Source organism: Macrobrachium nipponense, chromosome 16 (assembly GCF_015104395.2).
Source record: "Macrobrachium nipponense isolate FS-2020 chromosome 16, ASM1510439v2, whole genome shotgun sequence".
Lineage (NCBI taxonomy): Eukaryota > Metazoa > Arthropoda > Malacostraca > Decapoda > Palaemonidae > Macrobrachium > Macrobrachium nipponense.
This window is the reverse complement of record NC_087209.1, coordinates 37,308,692-37,332,743: the sequence shown is the minus strand read 5'-3', so window position 1 is coordinate 37,332,743 and position 24,052 is coordinate 37,308,692. Positions and strand designations below refer to the sequence as shown.

The 24,052-nt window shown below is 41.0% G+C and overlaps 1 protein-coding gene across 1 annotated transcript in view; it reads left to right on the top strand.

Moving 5' to 3' along the window:
• LOC135195668 (bifunctional heparan sulfate N-deacetylase/N-sulfotransferase-like) overlaps nt 1-24,052 on the top strand; it is a 77,642-nt gene that overhangs the window by 27,510 nt on the left and 26,080 nt on the right. The window contains exon 3 of the mRNA XM_064222049.1: nt 10,412-10,572. Within this exon, the coding sequence (XP_064078119.1) occupies nt 10,412-10,572 (161 nt within the window). The remainder of the gene's footprint in view (nt 1-10,411; nt 10,573-24,052) is intronic.

The following is a 24,052-nucleotide window of genomic DNA, read 5'->3' as shown; positions in this document are numbered from 1 at the left end:
GATGAGAGAATGAGTGAGTTGGCTGGTCTCTTTCTTTCTCTTGCCTTCTTCCTGTGGGCGGGTTAAGGAATAGACACATCATTCGCTGGACTGGTCTGATACAGGTGAGTAAGGTAGTCATACTGATAGTTTGGTCGCTTGGTATGCAAATAACCAACCCTCTATTCGGTAGCATATGCCCCGCTCCTTGGCAAGGGGGAGTTGGGAGTGGTAACAAACCCTGGTGTGTTGGTTTGTTATTGGCCAGTCAAAGTTTCTCTATAGTTCCCTATGCAATGATTCTCCCATATATCATTGTACATCGCTCAGTGTTTAGGTGGTTAGATGTCAATGTATCTAGCTTCTCACGGGCTTCAGTCCCTCTCCGAAAGTTATTTCTTCTGGAGCTGGACTGGTTGGTAGGCCCCCAGCCGGTTTAGGATGTCTTGTACCTCCCTCCAAGTATAAGTCTATCCTATTGTTAAGACCGAAGGTTTGTTTGCGTATGAACTAATGACAAATTTTCTAAGACAATTTGTATTTTTCATAGCTACAAACCTGAGGTCTTAACATTGTACTGCCCACCTCTAGCTGCCCCTCTGTCTGCTAAGGCATCCTGAGTTGGGGAAGACTGACGCCGTGATAGTTTCCTGCCACGCTTGACTAAACATCAAGCACTTACAGCAGCTTGTTCTTATTTTTCGTTTATATCACCGGGTTTCGGTAGTGTTACACAACCACCGGAACACATTCGTAGCCTTCGAGCAGGATGAGTCTTGCCCTTTGTTTGTGTAATTGAGATTATCAGCAAGCCAGATATTTGTATTCTCTGGGAATAGTTCTTGAATATAACACCATTCATTCAGTTAGGCCTAATACTTTTGCATATAATGTTTTACTTACCGGGCTTATGCTATGCACAAGTCGTTGGTGAATAATTCTCTTAAGTAATCAAGATTTCACCTCATTTCTTTAGGCCAAGCTTTTGTGCTTAGATTTTGTTTACCGACCATAGGCCATTAGCAAGACACCGGTAAATAATTACCCTAAAATGTAATCCATTTTGGTATCTTAGAACCTTTGCATTTATTTTTTACTTACTGGGATTAGATTACATGTAAGTCGCTGTTTAATTATTACATTTAAAAGTAATTCTTGAAGGTTGCATCATGCCCTTAGGTTATACCTTGTGTTTGGGATTTTATTTACCAACCATAGGCAAACTGCTGGTAAATATAGTTACCTTACTGAAAGTAATTTGTGAATGTAAGACATTCTTTTAGGCTAACACATTTTGTTTTGTTTACCGGTTACGAGACTCATCACATTCCTTTGCAGAGGCTGAAAGTGTGGAGGATGAAAGTAGTAAGGTGAGAGTGATGTTAAATGTTTGGCTACAGGGGTTTTGGGAGAGAAAGCTTGCATGGCCTCGGTGTACGGAGGTATTTTCCTGGCGTTACACATTGGGAACGTTTCACATCTTGACCAATAGCCTCCAACTCGCTTGGTGGACTGGAGCACAGGCCACTGGAGTCAATTAGTGGGGCAAGTAATTGGTTTCTGATTGCCATTACTTTTATTCCTGATAATTCTTATAATTTCTTTCTTAGTTGTTGGTATAAATATATATACATACTACTATATATATTTTTGTGAGGTTGCTTTATTTAAAAATACATACATCTTAATACATGAAATGCTATTTCATATATTTGTAAATGATACAGTGGTACCTCGACATACGAAAGGCTCAACTTACGAAAAACTCGAGATACGAAAGCAAATACGAAAAATTTTACAGCTCTACATACGAAAAGTTTTCAAGATACGAAAGGTTGTTGCTGTAAATTCCCAAGATTCGCCCGGACCACAGAGAAAAATGTTAAAACTCCCTCGCCGCCAGCTGAGTAAACTCGCCACCATCCTCCCGCTCTCCCATTGGTTCCTGGTGTTAGTCACCCCATAAGATCCTGCTCTCCTATTGGTCAGCATCTACCCCCTTGTGCTTAAGATTTTATTTTTATTGGTAAAAGGATGCTGTAAATTGAAAAACTTATTCATGCAACACATTTAATAAAAAAAAAAACAGTAGGTAAAGATAGAATAAAGAATAGAAATGAATGGTTATTATACTGTTTGGTAGTTTCAGTAGTTGAAGAGAGATAATGAAAATTTATGGCTTACTGTGTGAAGTTATTGCTTGGCGATCGTTCGATACTCGTAAGTGCTGGATGTAAACAGAAGTTTGGAAGCTTTTTTTTGTTTGTTAATTATAGTTAATGGTTACTTAATAATTATTTGAAATGAGTACATGCAATACATTTAATAAAGAAAATTGTGAATTAGGTATCATAAAATATGAAATAAATCAGACTGCCAACAAATACGTATTTTTTAGAATTCTTCTGTTTTAATATTGACGTACGTATATGTTTCATTATAGCTGTCAGTAACTCGTTATCATCATTAGGTAAAAGAGTAATAAAGAATAGAAATGACAATGGTTATTATACTGTTTGGTAGTTTCATTAGTTGAAGAGAGATACTAATGAAAATTTATGGCTTACTGTGTCCTAGGAAAAGTGATTGCTTGGCGTTCGTTCGGTACTCGTAAGACGGTAAGAGCTGAATGTAAACAATCGATTGGAAGGTTTTTTTGTGTTTGTTTGTGTATTATAGTTAATGATTGATTAATAATTATTTGAAATGAGTACATACTGATTATTTATACATTTTATTGGCATATTCTAAGCTTTTAGCTTCTTAGGTTTAGATGTCAGAATCATAGACTAGGTTACAGTAGCAACCGCTAACATAGGCTAGGCTTATTGCTAAGGGACATATGCTAAGTCCTAATATATGCAGTAAAAATGGGGTTGAACATTACATGCAGTTGAATATTACTCAAGTATGTACAGTATTTTGCCTTTTTGGAGTCATATTTCTTCCGTCGGATCGGCGTCGTAACCCTAGAACATGTGTTTTAGGCCTGGAAATATAATTTACTGGGGTGTTTTTGGAGGGCTTGGAACGGATTAGCCATTTTACATGTAAAATGTGGTCCAAGATACGAAAACCTCATGATACGAAGGGCGCCTCGGAACGGATTAATTTCGTATCTCGAGGTACTACTGTATTTGTTTTATTTGTTTATCACTGATTGGAGAACAAAAGCAGTGTTTTTGCATTACTAGAGTCTGATTGGCTTTGATACTTTAATGCAAAAATGACTTGTTGATATAATAATTATTATTATTATTAATGTTTTGGAGTTATGCATACATTTAAGTTATTTTTAAAGGCATATCTGAGTATATGAAATGCTACTGTATTCATACATTATGAATGTTTTAGGCCGAGTTGCCAGAATTTCCTATACAGTGGAGCCCCCGCATTTGTGTTCTTCGGATTCGCGGACTCACGCATTCACGGATCTCTACGCTGTATTTTTCTATGAGAAATATCCACAAATTCCTGTTTTTTTTTCATATATTTCATCTTAAAATGCACTTTTTGTGATAAAACTATTAAAAAAACCAGGTATACAAATTTTTAGTGGGTTTTTCCTGAGTTTAAACTATCAAAATAGGAGGTTTAAAGAGTTTTTTAGGGTTTCCAACTATTCGCGGGTTCTAACTATTCACGGGGGGTCTGGTACGCATCCCCCCGTGAATACGGGGTGACCACTGTAGTGATATATATAAAGTATGTAGTTAGTAATCGGTTACTTATTGATTATTTTCATGAAAGTAACCAGTAACCTAGATTACCAGAGGCGCTGGCATTTTGCCTCCCTCCTCCAGTCTGTCGCCTACCTACTCCCTTTGCTTCCCAAACCTAGCGCCAATTCTACTGTTACTCCTCCTCTCTTTGTCATTTGCTCCCGCGCCTGGCTCCATCGCTTCCTTCCCATGCCTTTGCCAGCATTTTATTTCGATTATCATGAATGATCAATGTAAAAGTGAATTGTTGTTCAGTGGAAGAGGCGGCTACTTGTCCCGCAATTCTCCTAGACAAAGGTCACTGTCCTGCCCCCGTGCACCTGGGAGAAGACATACCAGAGGTCCAAGGGAGGTCAGGGGTTACATACAGGTAGTTGCTACCTCAGTCAAACCTGTCATCAGTCCCAGGTATTGACTGACTGCTGCTGGAAAGGCATCCTTCTGGATGTGTCAGAGGAGGTGACTATCTGACCCTTTGGATCTCCTAGACTTACAGTCACTGTCTTGCTCCTCTACACTGAGGATAAGACATACTGGTAGTTGAAGGGAGTCCGAGGGGGTTGGCCTTGGTAGTTGTCCCTTTGGTCGAACCTGTAGCTTTTCCCAGGTATTGGCAGACAGCCATTGAAAAGGCATCTTCATGGATGTGTAGTGAAGGGGGATTTTTTTCCCTCGGTTGAACATGTCGTAAGTGTATAGGTTTTGACTGAATGCCGCTGGAAAGGCATATCTTAAGAGTACAGTTCTTGTCCTATTCCAGTGGTTTGTCACCTAATAGATTGTATTTATGATGTGATTCTTTGGTCACTTGACCTCTGAAGAGTTATTCTTCAGTCGATGAAGCCTCGCACCCTTGCAGTCATACTCCTCACAGTTGATGTTTGACTTGCAACTCAGCTAATTTGACTCACAATCAATGTTTGACTCTTGACTCAGCTGATCCAACTCTCAGTCGATTTTTGACTCGAGACTCAGCTGATTTGTCGACTGGAGACTCAGTTGGTCCCAACTCTGTCAATTTTTGACTCACGACTCAGCTGATTCGACTGAAGGGAGTCTGATGGGAGTTTTTTCCCCTTTGTCAAACTGGTCATGTGTTTTTTGGTTTCAACTGAATGCTGTTGGAAAGGCATCTAGTGACAGGTGCTCAGTAGTCATTGAATTAAAGAAAGGTTACTTGTTTTACTTAATTAGTATTAATATTGAACGCCCTGTGCTAGTGCCTAGACGTTAGAAGCATCGTAAGTGACCTTTTGCTTCCGGTAGCCAATCTTCTCCCAGGCATTCGACTCGCTCGCCTTCACAATGGTCTTACAGGTGGAGATACTGACTTGTCATCAGCAGAAGAAGTGGATTAGAACTCTGCTCCTGCATTGGTATAATATATGAGCCTTCTCAGTACTTTTATCCTAGACACTCATCAGAATAATTCCAGTTCTCATTATGAGCACTAGGTATTGGCGCCTAGCCGCTCGAATCTCTCTTGTATCGGGGGTTATTCGGGTGTATTTGTTGAGCACCAGTTCAGTTCCCCATCCAGGCGCTCTGCGCCATCTGAGGCATCCATTCCCTGGTTTCAGCTAAATGCGTTTTCCACTCCTCACCTGGCACCAGCTGTTGGTAGTCTGGCGCTGCCTATTGGGTGCCCAATGACAGTCTCCTCGTTCATCTATGTCAACACTAGATGATCTTTCGTTAGCCACCACTTGAACAGGACTTAATGAGAGTCGAGGAAGAGATTCTTTATGTAGTCCTTATCAGGAAGTTTTGATCATGAAAACAGAGAGAAGTGGCAAGTTCTCCCCATCTTTAGGCACAGTCAACTCTACTCTATTCTCTCTCGCATTGCCGCTATCGAACCAGTTGTAGGAAGAGAATGCTGTTTGGTGGGTGAAAACCTCTGCTCTCCCTTGAGGAAGTGTCTTTTTTGCAAAGGCGAATACATTTTCCTAAGTCTTTGGATTGCCATCATCACTGCAAGATGATGATCGCTTGCGTTATCGAACGTTCCTGCTAATTCTGAGAAGAGCGGACAAGAACAGTCCAGTTATGGGCTGCTTCAGGAACAAGAGCCCGTGCCAGCACAAGGCTGGCTTAATCTTAAATAACAACAACAACAACAACAAGAACAGTCATCCTGAATAAGAGGAACTCTAAGGATTACTCTCCCCAGAGTTCGGATGTGAGAGCCTATGTTCTTGGTTCGAGGTTCGATCTTAGGATCTTTCCAGTCAGTGTTCCTGTTTTGGGAACAACCAGTTTGGTATGAACTAGCCGTCTTCGGTGTCCTGTTATCGCCGTAGAAGCTTTCCTGCGGGGTAGCTTCACCTTTGTTATCTTCATTAGAGAATTAAGGAGGTCTGCTTCCAGTCCTTATTCTTTTTCTCCTTGAAGTGAAGAAGAATTAGGCTGACGCTTGGTCGACAGGAGCCTACGAATATACGTAGTACTGTAGTACCTTGTACTTCAAACTTAATCCATTCCAGAAGGCTGTTTGAAGTACGATTTGTTTGAAATATGAAACAAATATCCCCTTAAGAAACAAAGGGAATCAGGATAATTTGTTCTGGCCAACCCAAAAAGTCCCCCTTTTCACATTTTTTCTGTTATTAATGTGTTCAAAAGTTAAATTAAGAGTGTAAAGTAATGAAACAGTATGTTATATGAAGTAAAATTTTAGAAATTTTAGTTTTTCTGTGTATTATTTATGAACTGTTTGGTAAAAATGATGCCCGGCCGACTGTGGGATGGAGGGAAGAGAGACGGGAATATTGATTGCAGTATGCAAAGGTTGATAGAATAAATTTTATTCACATATTATGTACAAGGATGATCCAAGAAATCGATAGTGTGTGTGTCTGATTGTGTCTAAGAGAGAGAGAGAGAGAGAGAGAGAGAGAGAGAGAGAGAGAGAGAGAGAGAGAGAGAGAGAGAGAGAGAGAGAGAGAGTAATCAGCGTGTTTACACTTGGAACTTAGGTGCACGAAAGAGATTAATTATGCCACAATACATCAACTTACTGTTGGCAAGCGGCTGACTTTTAAAACAAACATGAGGATTTTGCAAACAAATAAGTAATACCTCAAGAATGCAAGAAAAGGAAAGAAAGATAAAATAACTTTTCACAAGGAAGCTGTTTAGACGAACAATCAAAGGCATGCAGAAGCTGGCAGTATCGCCAGTTTGTTTATTACAGAGCCGAGTTACTTTTACAGTAGTAAAAAATCGTAAGAAGCAGTTGTCAATAGATTGGTATTTTACCATAAAAAAATAAAAGTTATTTGGGCAAATCGAGTGTAAATGAAAGAAATGGATGAATAATCATCTCAGCCCAGCTGGTAAGTCAGTGGGAAGCAGAGCCATTCTTCTCTCTCTCTCTCTCTCTCTCTCACTAAGCGCACCAAACACCAACTTGAGAAACCTTTTTTTGTAGTATTGCATTTTATTGTTTTCATATTTTATCATTATGTTGAATTTATTGTGAAATAACATTTTATTTTTTATGTGAATTGGTACTGCTTTTACGTACATATTATAGTAAAGAATTTACTGTCTCTTCTCTCCTCAACAATACCACGATGCACAATAACTTAAAATCATTCATTCATTATTCCTCAGAAATATAACCGCTCCCTCCCTCTACCTCAAGTTAGTGTGTATCACCGCAATGACGAATGATTTTGTTAATCCTTTATGCTAAATTCTATTGTGAAAAGCTTTGTTCTTTCATTTACTATTTTGTTAATATTGTTCAACTCTCTATATCTTGGGCTCAGCTAGACCGTATCACTCAGCGCACTGAACACTGGCTCAGTTAAGACTTTTTTTTCTGTATTGCATTTGATTGTTTTCATATTTTATCATTACGTTAAATTTATAGGGAAATTCCCTTTTTATGTGAATTGTTATTGGTTTTACATACATTCAGTAATATTTTAACTCTTCTTCTTCTTCTCAACATATCAACGCTCCCTCATTCAGTGTCAAGTGAGCTGGGTGTGATGTCACCCCAGTTACGTATGATTTTATACATCTTTTATGCTAAATGTTATATTGGAAGCTAAGTTTTATGTTAAATGCTTTACACTTTATTTATTTTGTCGAATATGGTTATCATTAAACTATATATTGTTAATAAAAAAAAGAAGCTAATAGTATAGTTTAACTTGTAAGACCCAGGAGGCTGTCGAATACAAGTATAAACCAGATAATCAGTCAGTTCGAAGTACGAGCATTTGTTCGACAAACGACACAAAATTTTCTCGAATATTTTCTTAGAAAAACGAAAGTTCGACATAAGAAACGTTCAACAAATGGGGTACCACTGTACTTGTATATTCTTGCGACGTTTATCTATTATCAGCTGTACCATCCAAGTAATAGCCACATGCCTGTAAGTTAATTCTTCTGGTGTGTGATCGAGACGAATAGTACCTTCTCTTAATTTCCTGAAACTCAGAACAGCCTCTAGGCCTTCCAAGAGTTGCCGATTTTGATTTTGGTATTGAACAAGGGGTTTTCTTTCCCTCCTGTTTTGGTTTATATGTACGTAGGTGCTCGAGGGTATCTGTCGTGCACTCGATTGCTCTATAAGGCGGAATGTGCTACCAGGCAAACCAGCCTACAGAGTTGAGTGAGGAGCAGAGACAGCCTTCTTACTGAGTGTTTGTTCGTCTGAGTGTGGTGTTTCTCCTTTGTTGAGGGTTAACTTTGAATTCGGATCTCTGCCTGGGCATTACACACCTAAGTCTCTGGTTGGCTTTGAATTCTCGCTTATGGTTCCTATTTTTTACTCCACATTTGCCATTGCGAGAATCAGCAGACAGAGATATGTCTCTTTAGACTCATTCTCATCATTCTGTTTACCCCACGGTACAACAGAAGTCCGTTAGTCTGCTTCATTGCAGTTGATCCATAGCCCAGAAAGATTTCTCAGACAAACAGCGGTTTTTAGTCTTACATATTCTTTTTCTAATTTGTAAAGTGTTCAATTACTATTTGTTCACCCCGAATTGGAGTGACGTTGGAAGCTCTGCTTCCAGATGTGAAGAGAGGAGTCCCTACCAGAACCTTTCTCTTCCTCTGTCTAAACATGTCGTCTTCTAGTTTTGTATGGACTTCATGTCATGTGTAAGGCACAGTCATTTTTGTGGAGTGTTTTTTGGCCTACTTTGAAGTGAAGCTAAAGATGTAAGAACAACCTCTACTTCCTTAGTTTTCAGGCATTATTTGCTCTTTATGCCCATTCTGCCATAGAACTACCAGTGGCGTGAGCGATTTTCGTTTATAAGTTTTATGTAGGCTTAAAAAGTCAAATTTTCCCATACCTTGTGACCATTTTAGTGACTGGTATGGCATTGTGGAAGGAAGCATAGGGTGTTCTCCTATTATTATCTCTTCACCTTTTCAGTAAGGTGCTGAGTTTGGAGAGCCAGGGGGTACAGTGTACCTGGAGCACCCACCACTATCACTGGATGGGTCTTGACTTTATTTCAGTGTAGGTGTCCATGTTTTCTGGTTGTTTTATTAAGGTGCTACGCCCAGGGCAAGGGCGGGCACCTATCATACTTTGCTAGCCATAGGAGCATTCCCCTTGCTGCAAAGTTTCCCCTAAGTAGGAGACGACCCTTGGCTCTACCGCTGCGCCACTACAAGTTAAGATGAGTGCCAGCCAGAGACAGTAGCTATTCATCTGCATAGCTCTCTGAACTAATAGGAATGACAAGCATTGCTTTTTCAATGCTATCAACTTTTCTGCTTCAAATTCATTACATGTCTTAATGCTTTGGAGTAGAATATGTCCATGATCCCACCTCCTTTCAATATGGAATCAGCTATGTAATTACTGGGTAAGTCTCATATACGGAAAGATATTTTTATAATAAAATAAGGTTTTGTACATACCCAGTAATTATATGATCAGAGCCCGCCCACCTCCCCTCTGATGGACATGCATGAAACAGAATGAAGTGTTTTGCTAAGTTGTTCCTAGTATTGCCGTTGGGGGACGGCACTCTATACCTAGTACCTACACAAAGCAATCGAAGTGCTACCCACAAAATTTGAATTAGGCTGCCGGCCATGTTAAACTAATAGCTATATGATTGCTGGGTAACTATATACATAACCTTATTTTATTATAAAAAATATAATTTTTTTCTTCTAATAAAAGTTGAAAAATTTTACACATTGAAGACTGAACTGCAGAAGGTTTTGCTGTAGTTGTGATCTATAATTTTACTGATTTTTTTGCAGTACAGTGGCCCCCGTATTCGCGTTCTCCGGATTCGCGGACTCACACATTCACGGATTTCGCTCGGGAACATTTCCCTGCATTATTTGCAGAAAATTAGCACATTTGTGGTATTTTTCTGAGAAATATCCACAAATTCCTGTTTTTTTTTATCAATTTCATCATAAAATGTACTTTTTGTAATAAAACTAATAAAAAAAACCAAGTATGAACAATTGTAGTGGGTTTTTCTTGAGTTTTAACTATCAAAATAGGCTGTTTTTAGCATTTTTATAGGGCTTCCAAACATTCGCGGGTTCTAACTAGTATTCACGGGGGGTCTGGTACGCATCCCCTGCGAATACGGGGGGACCACTGTACATACTTTATATGGTTAGTGAGACTATATTATACAATTATAATTGCATATGAGGAATTAAACTAGGGTGAAATCTGAGGAAGTTTCTTTTTCTTGTAGGTTACAGTGTTGCACCCCACCATTCTGGTGTTTATCCAGTTCATGAACCTCTGTATGATGCATGGAAGAAAGTATGGAATGTGAGAGTAACGTCTTCAGAAGAATATCCTCATCTATACCCAGCAAGACTTAGGAGAGGATTCATTCATCGCAACATTATGGTATGAGACATTATAACACTCTCCTGGTTATTACATTATTCTGTTTGGCAATGTAAGTGAAATAAGTTTTAGAACTTAAACTTTGTTAAAATCTAATTAATTTAAACCTTAGATATCATTAGGAGGGGCAGAAACAGTCATGCTAAGGATATTTGAGTGCATCGTGACTCATTAATTACCATATTTGCTGGCGTATTAGATGCCCTTTTATATTTTTAGATATATCAAAAAACTGCCCTGTCGTATTACGGATGGGAGATGGAGTGCCGTAGGCTAGACTTAGGTGAGCATACTGGTTAGGCACAAAAATTGTTGCTAATAATGAAACATTGAAAAACAAGCCTATTACAGTAAATTGTGTACTACTAATAATAAAATCTTGAAAACAAGCTTAATTATCTGTCTGTTATCTCAAACTTAAGAGAAATTGCTTACTATAAGTTGGCAGTTAGCCTGTCGGCCATTTGCAAAGAGTGGATGTAAACAAAATCATAGCGCCGCCTTGGGGGCTTGTCGTGGCAACACTTCACTTCAACATTGTTTATTCATGGTAAATTTCAGAGAGTCCAGACTTTATTTCAGTATACTCTCACAATAATGTATTTCGTGCACAGAATCAAACATTTTCCCTACAAAATCAATTTAAAATATCCTTCAATAAATGTATGATGAAACATACTAAAAATTTTGTTTCCCACAAAATACCCTTGCAAAATAGGAATGCGTCTTACACGAGGGTGTCTTATGTGCCAGCAAATATGGTATGTAACTCCATGAGGGACCAAGAAAATTAGGTGGGTGCCAGCAGAATAATAATATACAAGCAGTTACAGTGAAGATGTTACTATAATATCATTAATATTAATATATTCTGTTATATAGATATTTTTACTCCTAAAGTATTTACATAGTACTGTTCTTTGCTTGAAGGAGCTCCTGCTATCCTCTGAATGTCCTTTTGATATGATTTAAGTATGATGACCTGTGTGTTGTTTTTAGCTCTTGTGTGTTCCTCTTTACACACACATTTTTCCTAGTCTCCCACATGTACGGAGGGTCACACACCTCCCCACAAAATTGTATAAACCCCAGACCCTTTTTTTCTTTATTATTTGTGCCTTTACTACAGCATAATTTCTTCCTGTGTTGAAATAAAAGGTAAAATCTTATAATTTTATGATTTATTAGTGGTTTCTTTCATTTTTCTATCATGCAGTACTTTTACTGGGGCTTTGGTTTTCCCTATTCATACCATTTTTGGTTTTTCCCTGCTAACATATAAAATTTCTTTGTTTTCTTGATACCATATATAAACCATTATAGGTAAGCAAGTTTCATTCTATATATGTCTTTTGGATTGTATATTCTTCAAGCTCTTAAAATTAAACCTACTGGTATATTTCTTTTCAGTCTTTCACTGTGGTATGAAAAATAATGTATGTAAGCATCTGGTTTGGGCACTTTTCTTGGCTGCTTTGGTTTCAAATTCACCATTAGTACGTATTCTGTTTCACCCAGATGTTTAGAAAAAATATTGATTCCATGCTGCTTTCAATTGTGAATTATATTGATGGCTCTAAACTATTAATTTTTTGAAGCAGCTTAAAGTCTGAAAAAGATTATCTTGGAAGATAAATATTTTTTTTAGAGAGAAGATTTTGAATGTACACATTATACTAAATTACATTTTCCAGCTTATTGTTGTTCACTATTGCTATGTTAGTTTAAAGAGTGAAAAAGTCATCATCACATGTTTTCCATAACACTATTTTATGTTCTGTGTTAATTATATTTAGTAACATTACTTATTTCCATACACATAAGTTTGCAAGTATGGGAGATCCTATTGAGAAACCCATAGCTACTCCAAATGTCTGTCAGTATGTTTTATCATGGTAACTAAGATATGAGTCCTCCACAGTCAACTTGCAAATTTTACTGCATTGGAAAGGAAATGTGTATAACTTTTCTTTTATCCTAATAAACTAATACTTTATCTAGTGGGATGTTTGTGAATAAGGAAGTTGGTTGAAACTACGTACATATTATTTAATGACTCTTTTAGTTTTTCAGAATAATCTATTTGACTTTTAAAATGGGTCTGTGACCCTCAACACTTACAAATATCCAATAATTTTGCCGAGAGAGTTGATAAATTTTGGGGGGTATAATTTTAGTAATGTTACCAAAAGGCATACGTAGTAGGAAATTTTCTTTATGAACAATTATTACTGTATATTTCCGCATGTAAGACGACCTTTAAATCCCAAAATTCGTCCGTAAAAATTGAGGGTTGTCTTATAATACAATTCTAAAAATCACTCCTTGAATTCTAAGATGTTGTTTGGTAGGCTAGCCTCGGCCTTGGTGGTATAGCCTAACCTGAAGATTCACATTATGAAATAAACTGATAGTAAAGGTAATAAAACCATTTTTACCTTATATATTATTGGTATATCTTCATAACAAATAGCCTATTTGAGGAATAATTCAAAATCAATTGAACAAACTTTTATCTATGCGATCCCAGCTGAGAAAATGTAATCATAGAGTTACGGTTTCTCTAACAGCAACCTTTATCCTTTTAGAAACCTCAGTGGTAGTGTAATTACGGTAATGATAACATTTAGGATAACAATATTAATTTTTCATTAAAAGTTTCTCATACATATCACAAGATTGATCACATTTGCCACCATGATAGGGATTCCAGTCTGGTTCTGCTGAGTCGATTTTGGCTTCATTGTCGATATCATACACATCATCTTCAGTACCAACCATGGCATTTTTTTAGTGATTTTATGACACTTTCAATTTTCACGTTCCCCTTGCTTTTATAACAAAAATGCTGTGAACATCGCGTGAGGCAGCACGCAAAGTTGTTTGTAATTGTTTAGAACAATTCACTCTTATGAACGATAATTGTGTACAATGATTATTGTTCATGATTGTATTTTTATTAACGGTTGTTTGAGAATGGTGATGAAACAAAACAATGGTTTCCCTTTTAGGCAACGTCAGTATGAAAAACACGACATAGAATCTGCTTTGTTAAACCCACCTTTGATAATTTACAAAAAAAATGTATCTTTGATTGTTCCGATATGTAATACAAACATTTCGGTCCTTTAACAATAGTAATATACTTTCGGCGTAGCTGGAATTACGGCTGTTGAATCTTGAACAAGGTGGTTAGGAAGATGTGTGTTTGTGAGCTCCGGCTGACTGGTCGTTGATCTTTTTTTTTTTCCCGGTGGGATCCTTTGGTTTATTTTTGTATTTAAATAATTATGCATATACGGTGTTTGATATTAATACTAAACAAAGGTTTGTCCTTGGTTTTTCAATTAATATACAAACACACTTTTTGTGATAGCCTTTGTAACCACCCCTCTACTTGTGTTAAGAGCCGGCAGCTAAGGTATGCCAACATATTTACATTCTTTCGCCTTTAACACTGGCTCAGACCTGCATGAGGACGAGATATGTATTTATTGTGAGGATGAGACCTGTATTTAACGTAAGTGATATTGATCCTGTAACGGGACATGTATTCATCCAGAAATTATGCTTACGCTTGGGAATTACCAAGGGAACTTCAAGGTTTGTCCATGTTTTGTTGTTATGGTAATTTCTCTTCTCCTTCTTCCTTTCACTTACTATTGGAAGAAGGTAGAAGGATGGGCGTGCGGTGCTGATATTGGGGGATCTCCTCTCACTTCGGTTTTACAGACTAGTGGTGATTGTGTTTTCAGCAGTATTGGTTGGATGCTCTTCGTATTTATGATCCTAACCTTGGAATTGTACCTATGACTCGTAGCGTGTTGCGTACTGATCCTCGAGTGTGTGTACTGATCCCCTGCTGATAATAATTTTCATTAACACTACTACCCGGGAGTTATGTCGCTGGACGAAGCTGTCGTGCTGCCCTGTGAGGTTATCTACTCCTCATGGTAGAAGTCTGGCAGAAGAAGAAATTGAAGAGGAAGAGAGCTCGTCAAGTGTCGTCATCCTCCTCTTCGAGATCATCATTTCTTCATGCCTCCCCCCCTTCAACTTTTAAGGCTTTGCCGTAAAAGAGAAGGGGGTCTCCCCCCTAAGAAGTCTCGTCGTGAGACTTCTAAGGGTCTGTCTCGCTCCGGTGAGACCGCCCGTCTCTCCTTCCTCAGGGAGGAAGCAGACGGGGACCATGGAGGTACTGGCTACCGCTGTATCTCCTCTCCCGGTTCCGAAGGTTCCACCTCCGGACCGGGAACCGTCTTGGCCACCCGCTTGCGAGCGTTACTGAGTGTACGGTCACCTATGGGTGACCGTGCAGCCAGGGTCCAGACTGCAGAGTTCGCTCACCGTGTCAGGACCCAGGCACGGAGCGGAAGATGGTAGGAGTCGCTCGGGTGACTCTCGCCAGACTGGCGATTGCTCTCGTAGCGATCGTCTGGTGCCCAGGGTTGACGTGACGTTCCCGTGGGTCCAGGCACGCAGAGACCAGTGGAGGCGGGCCATCCAGCCCTCTTTTAATTAATCCTTTTCTTTCAGAGACAGCCCCACCCAGACGACTCGGGGGTGGCAGACACTTCACCTGCCAGGTAGGAGTTTCGTAGCCCTCCTCGAGGAAGCGTTCTCTCCACTGCTACTCCCGCAGGTCCCTCCGGACAGGTGCAGTTGGGCCGTGTTGCTTCGGCAAGTGCCCCAACTCTGTCCTGGATGGAGGACCTGTTGGTTGTCCTGAGGAACTGGAGAGGAGGAAGTCCAGGAAGAAGAGGAAGGTGTCGCTGTTGTCTTCTTGCGCCTCTTCCCCTTTGACTTCCGAGGCCCCCCAGCCGAAAAAGAAGAAGGTAGCCTCCTCCGCCCCTAAGAAGTCTCGCTCAGAGACCTCAAAGGGTCTGTCCCACTCCGGTGGGACAGTTGGGGCTTCCGCTGGTCCTCCTGTTCCTTTGGGAATGGGGCCCGTCTCTCTTTCCGCAAGGAAGAAGATGACGGGGACCGGAGAGGTACCGGCTAACACCGGTACCTCCTCTCCTGGCACCAGAGGTTCTGCCTCGATGCCAGGCACCGTCTCGGCCTCTCGTTCGCGAGAGGTACCGAGTGTACGGTCACCTGCGGGTGACTATGCAGCCAAGACCCAGGCAACCGAGTTTGCTCGGCGCCAGGATCCAAGCACGGAGTGGAAGACTGGTGGGAGTCGCCCAGGTGACTCCCATCAGGCCAGCAATCGCTCACGTGGCGAGCCACTGGTACCCAGGGTTGACGTGATGGTCCCAGACTGGTCGCGGGCTGAGGCAAGGAAGCGATCCCCTCGGTCGCCTGGACCAAGTGCATGACGTGCCGTGAGAACAAGCCTTGCTCCCACCGCGACAGCGGAGTCTGCCGGTCCCCTGACTGCCGCTCCCACTGGGACCGGGCGGAGAGGGGGACCAGCAGCAGCTCTTCTGACGCTCGGGACCGTCGCCGCTGCTCTCGGTCTAGCCGCTCTCCCCCGGAGAGCCGCTCAACCGGTGCAGCCCGATCGCCAGCAGCTCTCCTGAAGAGACTGCTGCTCCGTTCTTGGTCCAGCGTTTCCCTGCAAGAAGACCGCTGGTCCAGACCGGCAGCTCAATCATCACCGTGGTTGATGATCGCCTACAGTCCTCCCAGCCTACCGGTTCTGCTGGTAGGCAGGGGAGGAGCTCTTGTAACAGCTCCCCTGACATAAGAGATCGACGCTCTGTTCCTTGGTCCAGCGTTTCTCCGCAAGAAGACCGCTGGTACAGACCTGCAGCTCGATCGCCACCGTGGGTTGGTGATCGCCTACAGTCCTCCCAGCCCACTGGTTCTGCTAGTAGACAGGGTAGGAGCGTCAGGTCTCCCTCACCTGTCCCTTCAACCATCACCCCCGTTCATGTGATGGTCCGGCTGGACCATGCACACAGAGATCCGGGTGGGCTCCCCCTTCGGTCCTCCTGAGAGGTTTCGACCTCGACGAGGACTGGGACGCGTCGGAGGACGGTATCGGCTCTCTCCTGTCAGGTGCTCACTCAGCCCCACCCAGACGACGGTCACGGTGGTGGCAGACGTTTAGCCTACAGTACGAGTTCGTAACCCTCCTCGGGAAAACGTTTTCTCCAGACGGTAACGTTTTTCTAGACTGAGCGGCCATCACCGCACAATGATGGCTGCCCGTGCTCGCTTCTCCGACTTCTAGCACCACTGGAAAGGCGAGTGAGTATCCAGTCTTCCTCCCCCATTCCCCCTCTCCCTATGGCTGCGAAGGGAAGGGGAGAGATCCTGCAGAGCGTTCTCCGCAGGATTCCACGTCAGGGACTGCGTTCCTGGAGGGACCTTTGGGTCCTACCGGACATTAGTCCCCGTTGTTGAGGAAGGATCTTGCCCTATCCTCGATTTCTACAGGAATCGGGAGGACCACCACCCGATGATCGATCGTCTGACGAATTCGGTGGGGGTTTCGCCGAGTGCTTAGAATTCTTCGGAGTTTCTAGCACTCTCCGAGTATTCTGGTCTTCTACAATCTGCAAATACTTTGGGGAAACCACGGTCCAGAGTGGGCGAGACGAGAATCCCAGATAATTGTTACTACGATAATCGGGAAACTCACTGAAGACTCGAATTCCTGGAATTTCTAGCGTTCGAGAGAAGCACTGCTGCTGAACGAAGAATATCTCGGGAGGGGCTCAGCCTGGATGGACCTGACGGTCCGTCGCCTCAGTAGGCGGCCAACCCCGGGATAGGGAAGAACTGGTGTGAACATCCAGTTCGGCTCGAACTATCGTCTTCGGTATCCTGTTATGACCATAGAAGTCTTCCTTCAGGGAAAACTTCTCCTTCTCTCTCTTCATTAAAGAATGAAGGGTGTCGGCTTCCAGTCCTTATTCTTGTTCCTCGAATGGAAGAGAATTTAGGATGGAGGTCTATGTACAGGAACCTACAAATATACTACGTATATTGCCCTTGCGACATGCTTCTGTTATCAGTTGAATTGTCCGAGGTGTAGGCACATTCCGTAGTTAACTCTACGGGTTGTGACCGAGACGAATAGTATCTTCTTAATTGAACTGCAACTCGGGACTGCCCTGCAAACCTCCCAGGAGTTACCAGCTTCGATTTTGAGATACTTATGGTATTGTTACGACAACAACACCTCAGCGTTTGCATTCACCGAAATCCGTTTCGATTAAATGCAAATCCTCGAGCGTATCTTTTTGTGCTCGATGGTTCTAGCCGAACGCATTCCTTCTTGGAATGGATTACCTGGCAACTCAGGATGATGAGTGAGCAAGGGCTAGCGGTGTATGGGCTGCCTGCCACAGCCCAGTACCAGCTGGCTCTCCGAGATAGCACGGTCGGATTATGTCTCCTCTGCAATGATTGACTACCGAACCGAATCTCTGCCCGGCAATCACAGACTTAGGTGTCTGGTTGGCTTGAATTCTCGCATATGTGAATGAACATCTCTACTGCATCGCCTTGGACATTGCGAGAATTTTCAGACTGAGATATCTCAATAGACTCGCTATCATCTTTCCATTACCGCACGGTAACAGAAGTCTGTAGCCTAGTCTCCTGCTGCATCGCACTTGGCGCTGCGATAATGCGGAATGATTTCTTGACATCTGAGTTTGTCTTCTAAATACATCTCATTTTTGTAGGTGTGCAATTGTTCATTGTTCACCCCGAGTTGTAGATGTTTAACGGAAGACATCGCCTGTTCCCTGCCCTGCCAGCTCTACTTCCAAGTATATAGATGTCCTCCCAGGATAAAGCTGGGAAGAAGAAGAAGATGATTCAGCCCATGAGAAGCAGTTCTTCAGGCAGTACAATCCCTGTGTTTTCATTACTGAAAAGCGCTCCGCTTTCATTGCAACTCCGACTTCTCACTGAACAACAATGAAGTAGCGGTTTAGCGTTTTCAGTCCTTTGTAAATCACGGATTAAGCCGTCTTCGCAGGTTGGTGTCATCGGCGGGACTTTTCTACATTCAGAATCTTGAGAGTTACTTCTCTTGATTCGGCTGTGAAGACGTAGGTTGGCAATCACCTATCACCTTTGTATTCAGTGGCACATAGTGTTGTTTCTCCTTAGTGTAGATTCAACTACATACTATGAGAACTTCTGTCTTGCCATCAGGACCTCTATCTCTAGAAGGCAATTGACTTTCGCCTGTTGGGCACATGCCTTGAGAGAATCATAATCTCGCCTTCCGGCATCGGTGGCAACAGATAGACGATTTGTATGGTCTCTCGGCATAACCCTTCAAAAGGCGAGGGTCACGTGACTACGCCTTGGATGCTTGGACAACTCGCCTCACACAACCGAACGCAGTCAGTCGGCAGCTGTCGAAGCATCCAAGACCGTCACGAGCCATGCTGTGGACTTTGTATCGGTTGTTCCAGATCAGTTATTACTTCGTCCTGGAGTGTCGGTGTCTTTATCCACTGCGGAGACGAAGAGACTTCGCCGCAATCGCGTATAAGACGAAGAGACACTTCGCTGCAGTGGGATACGAGACCGCAAGACACTTCGCTGCAGTGGGATACGAGACCGCGAGACACTTCGCTGCAGACGGATAGACCAGTATGGGTACTGGACACCACTCCGAAGAATATGTCGGACAGGAAGATGGATAGGTCATCGCGACCATATCCTTCTTTCCCTCCGGAACTGCCCACAGGTCCTTGGAACCTCATTTCCCTGGACCAGTGGTGGATGCTTGCAAGTTGTGTTTGCTTACTCAGCTCCTTGACAGGACAAGTTGCATCTCATCCATGGTGTGCAGTTTTAGAGGAAAGAAGGATGCGAGAGTGACTGGCTCTCCCCCTTCCACGCCTTGTCTCTCCATTCCTCGTCCTTTGGGTTGAGGATAGGACTCGAACTCACACTGGCTGGTCAGACGATTGATGCGGTAAGCCTATACATAATCATCCTTATTTATGTTTCTTATCAGAATCATAGAAGCAATCCCGCTCCTTCCTCTAGCAATGGGAGGAAGGAGACTGACAATATTGTAAACCCTTCCCAGAACTTTGCATTAATGTCTCCGACGCCAATATTCTTCACAGCCCTTTTTCGGATGAGTGACGATCCCTCACTCATTTCAAAAAGGTCCAGAAGTCTGACTCTTGATCACGCAGCTCCTATACTCCAATCAAGTTGTCAGAGGCAGCAGGGCACTCCTCCTCGCTCTTACGACCAGGAGAAGTAGCCTAGGTGCGCAGAACTCCAATCAATTCTAGAGACTCACTCAGATTTCTCCCACCAATCAGTGAGTCTTCCTATTGTTAAAGGACCGAAAGGTTTGTATTACGTATCGGAACAAATCACAATTTGTTGAAAATTGTATTTTTCCTAACTATACAAACCTGAGGTCCTTTAACAAATATGCCTACCTCATGCCACCCCTCAATCTGAATCTGGACCGAAAGGCAAAGTGGGGTGTTTACATCAGGGCAGGCTAGCCTGCCCCACGGTAGTTACTGCCTAACCACCTTGTTTAAGATTCAACGGCCGTAATTCCAGCTACGCCGAAAGTATATTCCTGTTGTTAAAGGACCTTAGGTTTGTATAGTTAGGAAAAATACAATTTTCGACAAATTGTGATATTAAGTTCAATTCGGCAACTAAAGACAGTGGTGACATAGGTAAAATGCGATCAGCTGATTATTTCAAGAATGTAAACAAAAGTAGAATGCAAATGACGCATCATCGCTGTTCATATATTGTAATATGATAATACAGTGGTCCCCCAGTATTCGCGGGGGATGCGTACCAGACCCCCCCGTGAATAATTAGAACCCGTGAATGTTTGGAACCCCTATAAAAATGCTAAAAGCAGCCTATTTTGTTAGTTAAAACTCAGGAAAAACCCACTAAAAATTTTCCTACATGGTTTTTTTAATAGTTTTATCACAAAAAGTGCATTTTATGATGAAATTCATCAAAAAACCAGGAATTTGTGGATATTTATCATAGAAAAATACCGCGAATGCACGAATTTTCCGCGAATAATGCAGGGAAACGTTCCTGAGAGAAATCCGTGAATGTGTGAGTCCGCGAATACTTGGGGTCCACTGTACATGCAATATGATTACAGTGAAATAAGTTTTATTAAAATTATCATTATTCTCAATACAACTATTATTTGACTTTAGCAAGTGGATATCTATCAGTGTAAGATCCTAACTGAGGCAATGGTGTCTCTCTCTCTCTCTCTCTCTCCCCATTTCATCAACTGTAATACTAATGATACTATCTCTTCCAGCAAAAAATTCCAGTTTTTAGAATTCTGGATGAAGTGATTTTTGTAAACGTATGACATAAACACCCGAATTGAGAAACAGCTGATTACTAACGTCATTTACCGTAACTCTTGAGCGTTTTTAAGAGCTCCGTTACAGTTGTCAAGTTGTTAAACCTTGCTGATTTTTAATGATGGCTTCCATAAGCAAAAATAAAATACATTTTTGTTCATCCCTCATGCAGTGGAGATCTCAAGAAAGAATACTAGTAAATTAAAGCTTCTGGTTATAGCCGAAGGTGAATAAAACTAATAACGGCCAAGCGGTTAAGTGATGTTTGGAACTGGAGAAATTGCCTGTGCAATGAAGTAATATGTGCCTGTTTTCAAACAAACTTCGTTAAGGGGGCCGGCCGGAACCCCTATATATGGTGGTATAGGGCGAAAAATGCAAAGTCATGAAAAAATTCATGGAGCTTCATATGGCAATTGAGAATAAGTATACGAAATATTTCGTCAAAATTCCTCTTACTTTCGTAGTTACAGGGTAATTAGTTATCGTAACTCAATAAGCCTAAAACATTGATCCGTACAAGAAAATGCAATATTTCTTCTATTATCGTAAATTTTGATAATTATTGTCAAAGAAATTGGGAGAAATGGCATCTGTAGACATTCCCCGAGTCGAGAAGGAGACTTCAGGCTCAGCTACCAAGTCCAGTCCTGATTTAGTGCGATCACAGACTTCAAGTAGTCTACACGTTCCATTTCACCTCTGCCATTCTCCCGCTTTTACGTATGTTTATGTATGTTTCGGCAAGAATTTCATCATGCCAATGAAGAAAAGACAAGGAAAACATCTTGCTAACATACAGACGAAGAAAAATCGCTCAAGTATTATTACAGAATATCATAATATATGCGTAGTTAGTGAAGAGAGAGGGGAGGGTTGCTTAGTAACGCCCCCGTCTTGCTTGACAGCACACGTCACACTATGCCCAAGGCTACGATCTTTGAGCAAAGATATCTTCATTTATGATAAATAACAAAGTTTTTGGTTTTCATACCCAAAATGGAATATGAAATTCATAATAATCATGATTTATTAAATTGTCTTTGTAAAAAAAAAAAGAGTACGCCTTCAAGTTTCACCTCTTGACATTCTCTTCCATTTTACGTTTGTTATCTTTGTTTCGGGCAAGAATTTCATCATGCCAAAAAGGAAAATACAAAGAAAACATCTCGCTAAACTACAGAAGAAGAAAATTCGGTGTAATAAGCCGAGTTAGTGAAGAGGAGAGAGAATTGCGTAGAAGGAGTGCCCCATCTTGCCTCAAGCAGTGCCCCAGGCTGCGATATGAGCAAAGGGATCATCATTTATGATTAAATTATGATAAATAAAAATGTTTTGGTTTATTAATACACAAAAAAGAAATATACATTCATAATAATCATTATTTATTAACATTGTCTTTATAGAAATACGAAGGAAAACTTTGAACGCCCGTATCTCAAAACTATACTTATTGACCTTCAAAATCTATCTTCTCACTTAGTTTTAAAGCTATAACATTGGAATTTGGTATATAACTCAGAAAGACATTATAGAACAATCAAATCAAGCCCTTTTCCAATTTTTGGTTTCGTATTTTTTTTATAAATTTTTTTCTCCTGATTTATAGGGTTTATTTTTTTTACCATATTGAAAAATTCATATCTAGCAAAAAAAATGACTTTTAGAAAAAAAACTCTTCATTCGATTGGAGGTCTACATCAGGTTCTATATGGTAGTAATCCCAGGTCTTAATATTAAATATCAAGGGAGGAGATAGAATTTGAAAAATGGTTATTTTCTGGATAAATCGCCCTGGCGTCACAAAACCGAAGGTCAGAGGTGAAAATCATATGCGGTTTGGAGATGTCCCAAGTCACCTTATTAAGTGGTATGAATATCAAGTCCTGTCCTATAAAAAGTGCATTAGCCGGCCGGCCCCCTTAACTTACGATAAAAGGTATCTCGAATTATATCTCTTCTAAAAAATAATGGCAATGAAGATATAGATAATACTCAAGTCAACCCGAGATTTTGAGGGTGTAAACAATATCAAATGTAAATGACGATGTTTATCTGTAATTCAGTAACAATATGATAATACGTAATACTATACTGTAATTGGATACAACAAGCAAAACAACTTTTATATAAGTCATCATTATTATAAATGTAGTTTTACTGTTTAATTTTTGCAAATAATCAATTTCCTCCAAAAAATATTTTGGTTTTGTAATTTAGAAGTCGTCATACTACAGATATAAGATAAATTCATGAAAATTTGCCATGATTTTTAGCCTCCTCTTATCCAAAGGTTATTTTATACGCGGAAATGTATGGTAGTTTAATAATCTGAATATTATTTTGTATGCATATTGGCTTGTGAGTTATGCTCGAAGTTTTGTGTTCCCTCAAGGAATTACTACATAAACAAGCTAAACAATCCTAAACCCTTCAAGAATACCCTTAGTAATATTGTTTCATCACCCCATGTTCTTTAAGGTAGGGTTGTGAACTTTGGAGCTTGTCATCATGGGATATGAATAGTATCAAATATGCTTAACTCTTGTTAATATTATATGTAATATATTGACTTGCTGAGAATTAAGCTAAGGATCCTGGTTCTCAATAGAAAACATGCAGTCCTTATAGCTATAGATAAGCCTAAATCTCCACTTGGGGGGGCGAAAAACCATCCAGTGTTCCCTCTTCTTATAGAAAGCCCTCCACTAAGATTTAGGCCAGGCACGACATTCTGGCCATGGATTAGAGATAGTACCAAAAAAATTTGCACTTACTGCAAGTCGAATGGGGATCTGTAACAGAAGAAGCCAAAAACCTGGAACATGGAAATCCCTGAACTCCCAGACACATATGTTGATGGGGCTTCGAACTCTTGGAGGAATCCATGATCAAAGGACAGACACACTCTAAAATGCAAAGAAATAATGTACCGGTAAACAAAGCAACCGGCTTGGGAAGGAGAGCGCAACACGGCTACTCTTCGAGGTGGTCAAAGAAAGATTGATGTGTCATGAGGGCCCAAGCTTGGTCGGTGATCAGCTTCCACCTTGTATACGTATGGGTTGCCAGGTGCCACAGATTCCTTGCTTTACAATCTGATTTTTTTAACTGGTTCCCAGCATGTACTAGAAGATTATCCTATTGTTATGACCTCAGGTTTCAAGCTTCGAAAAATG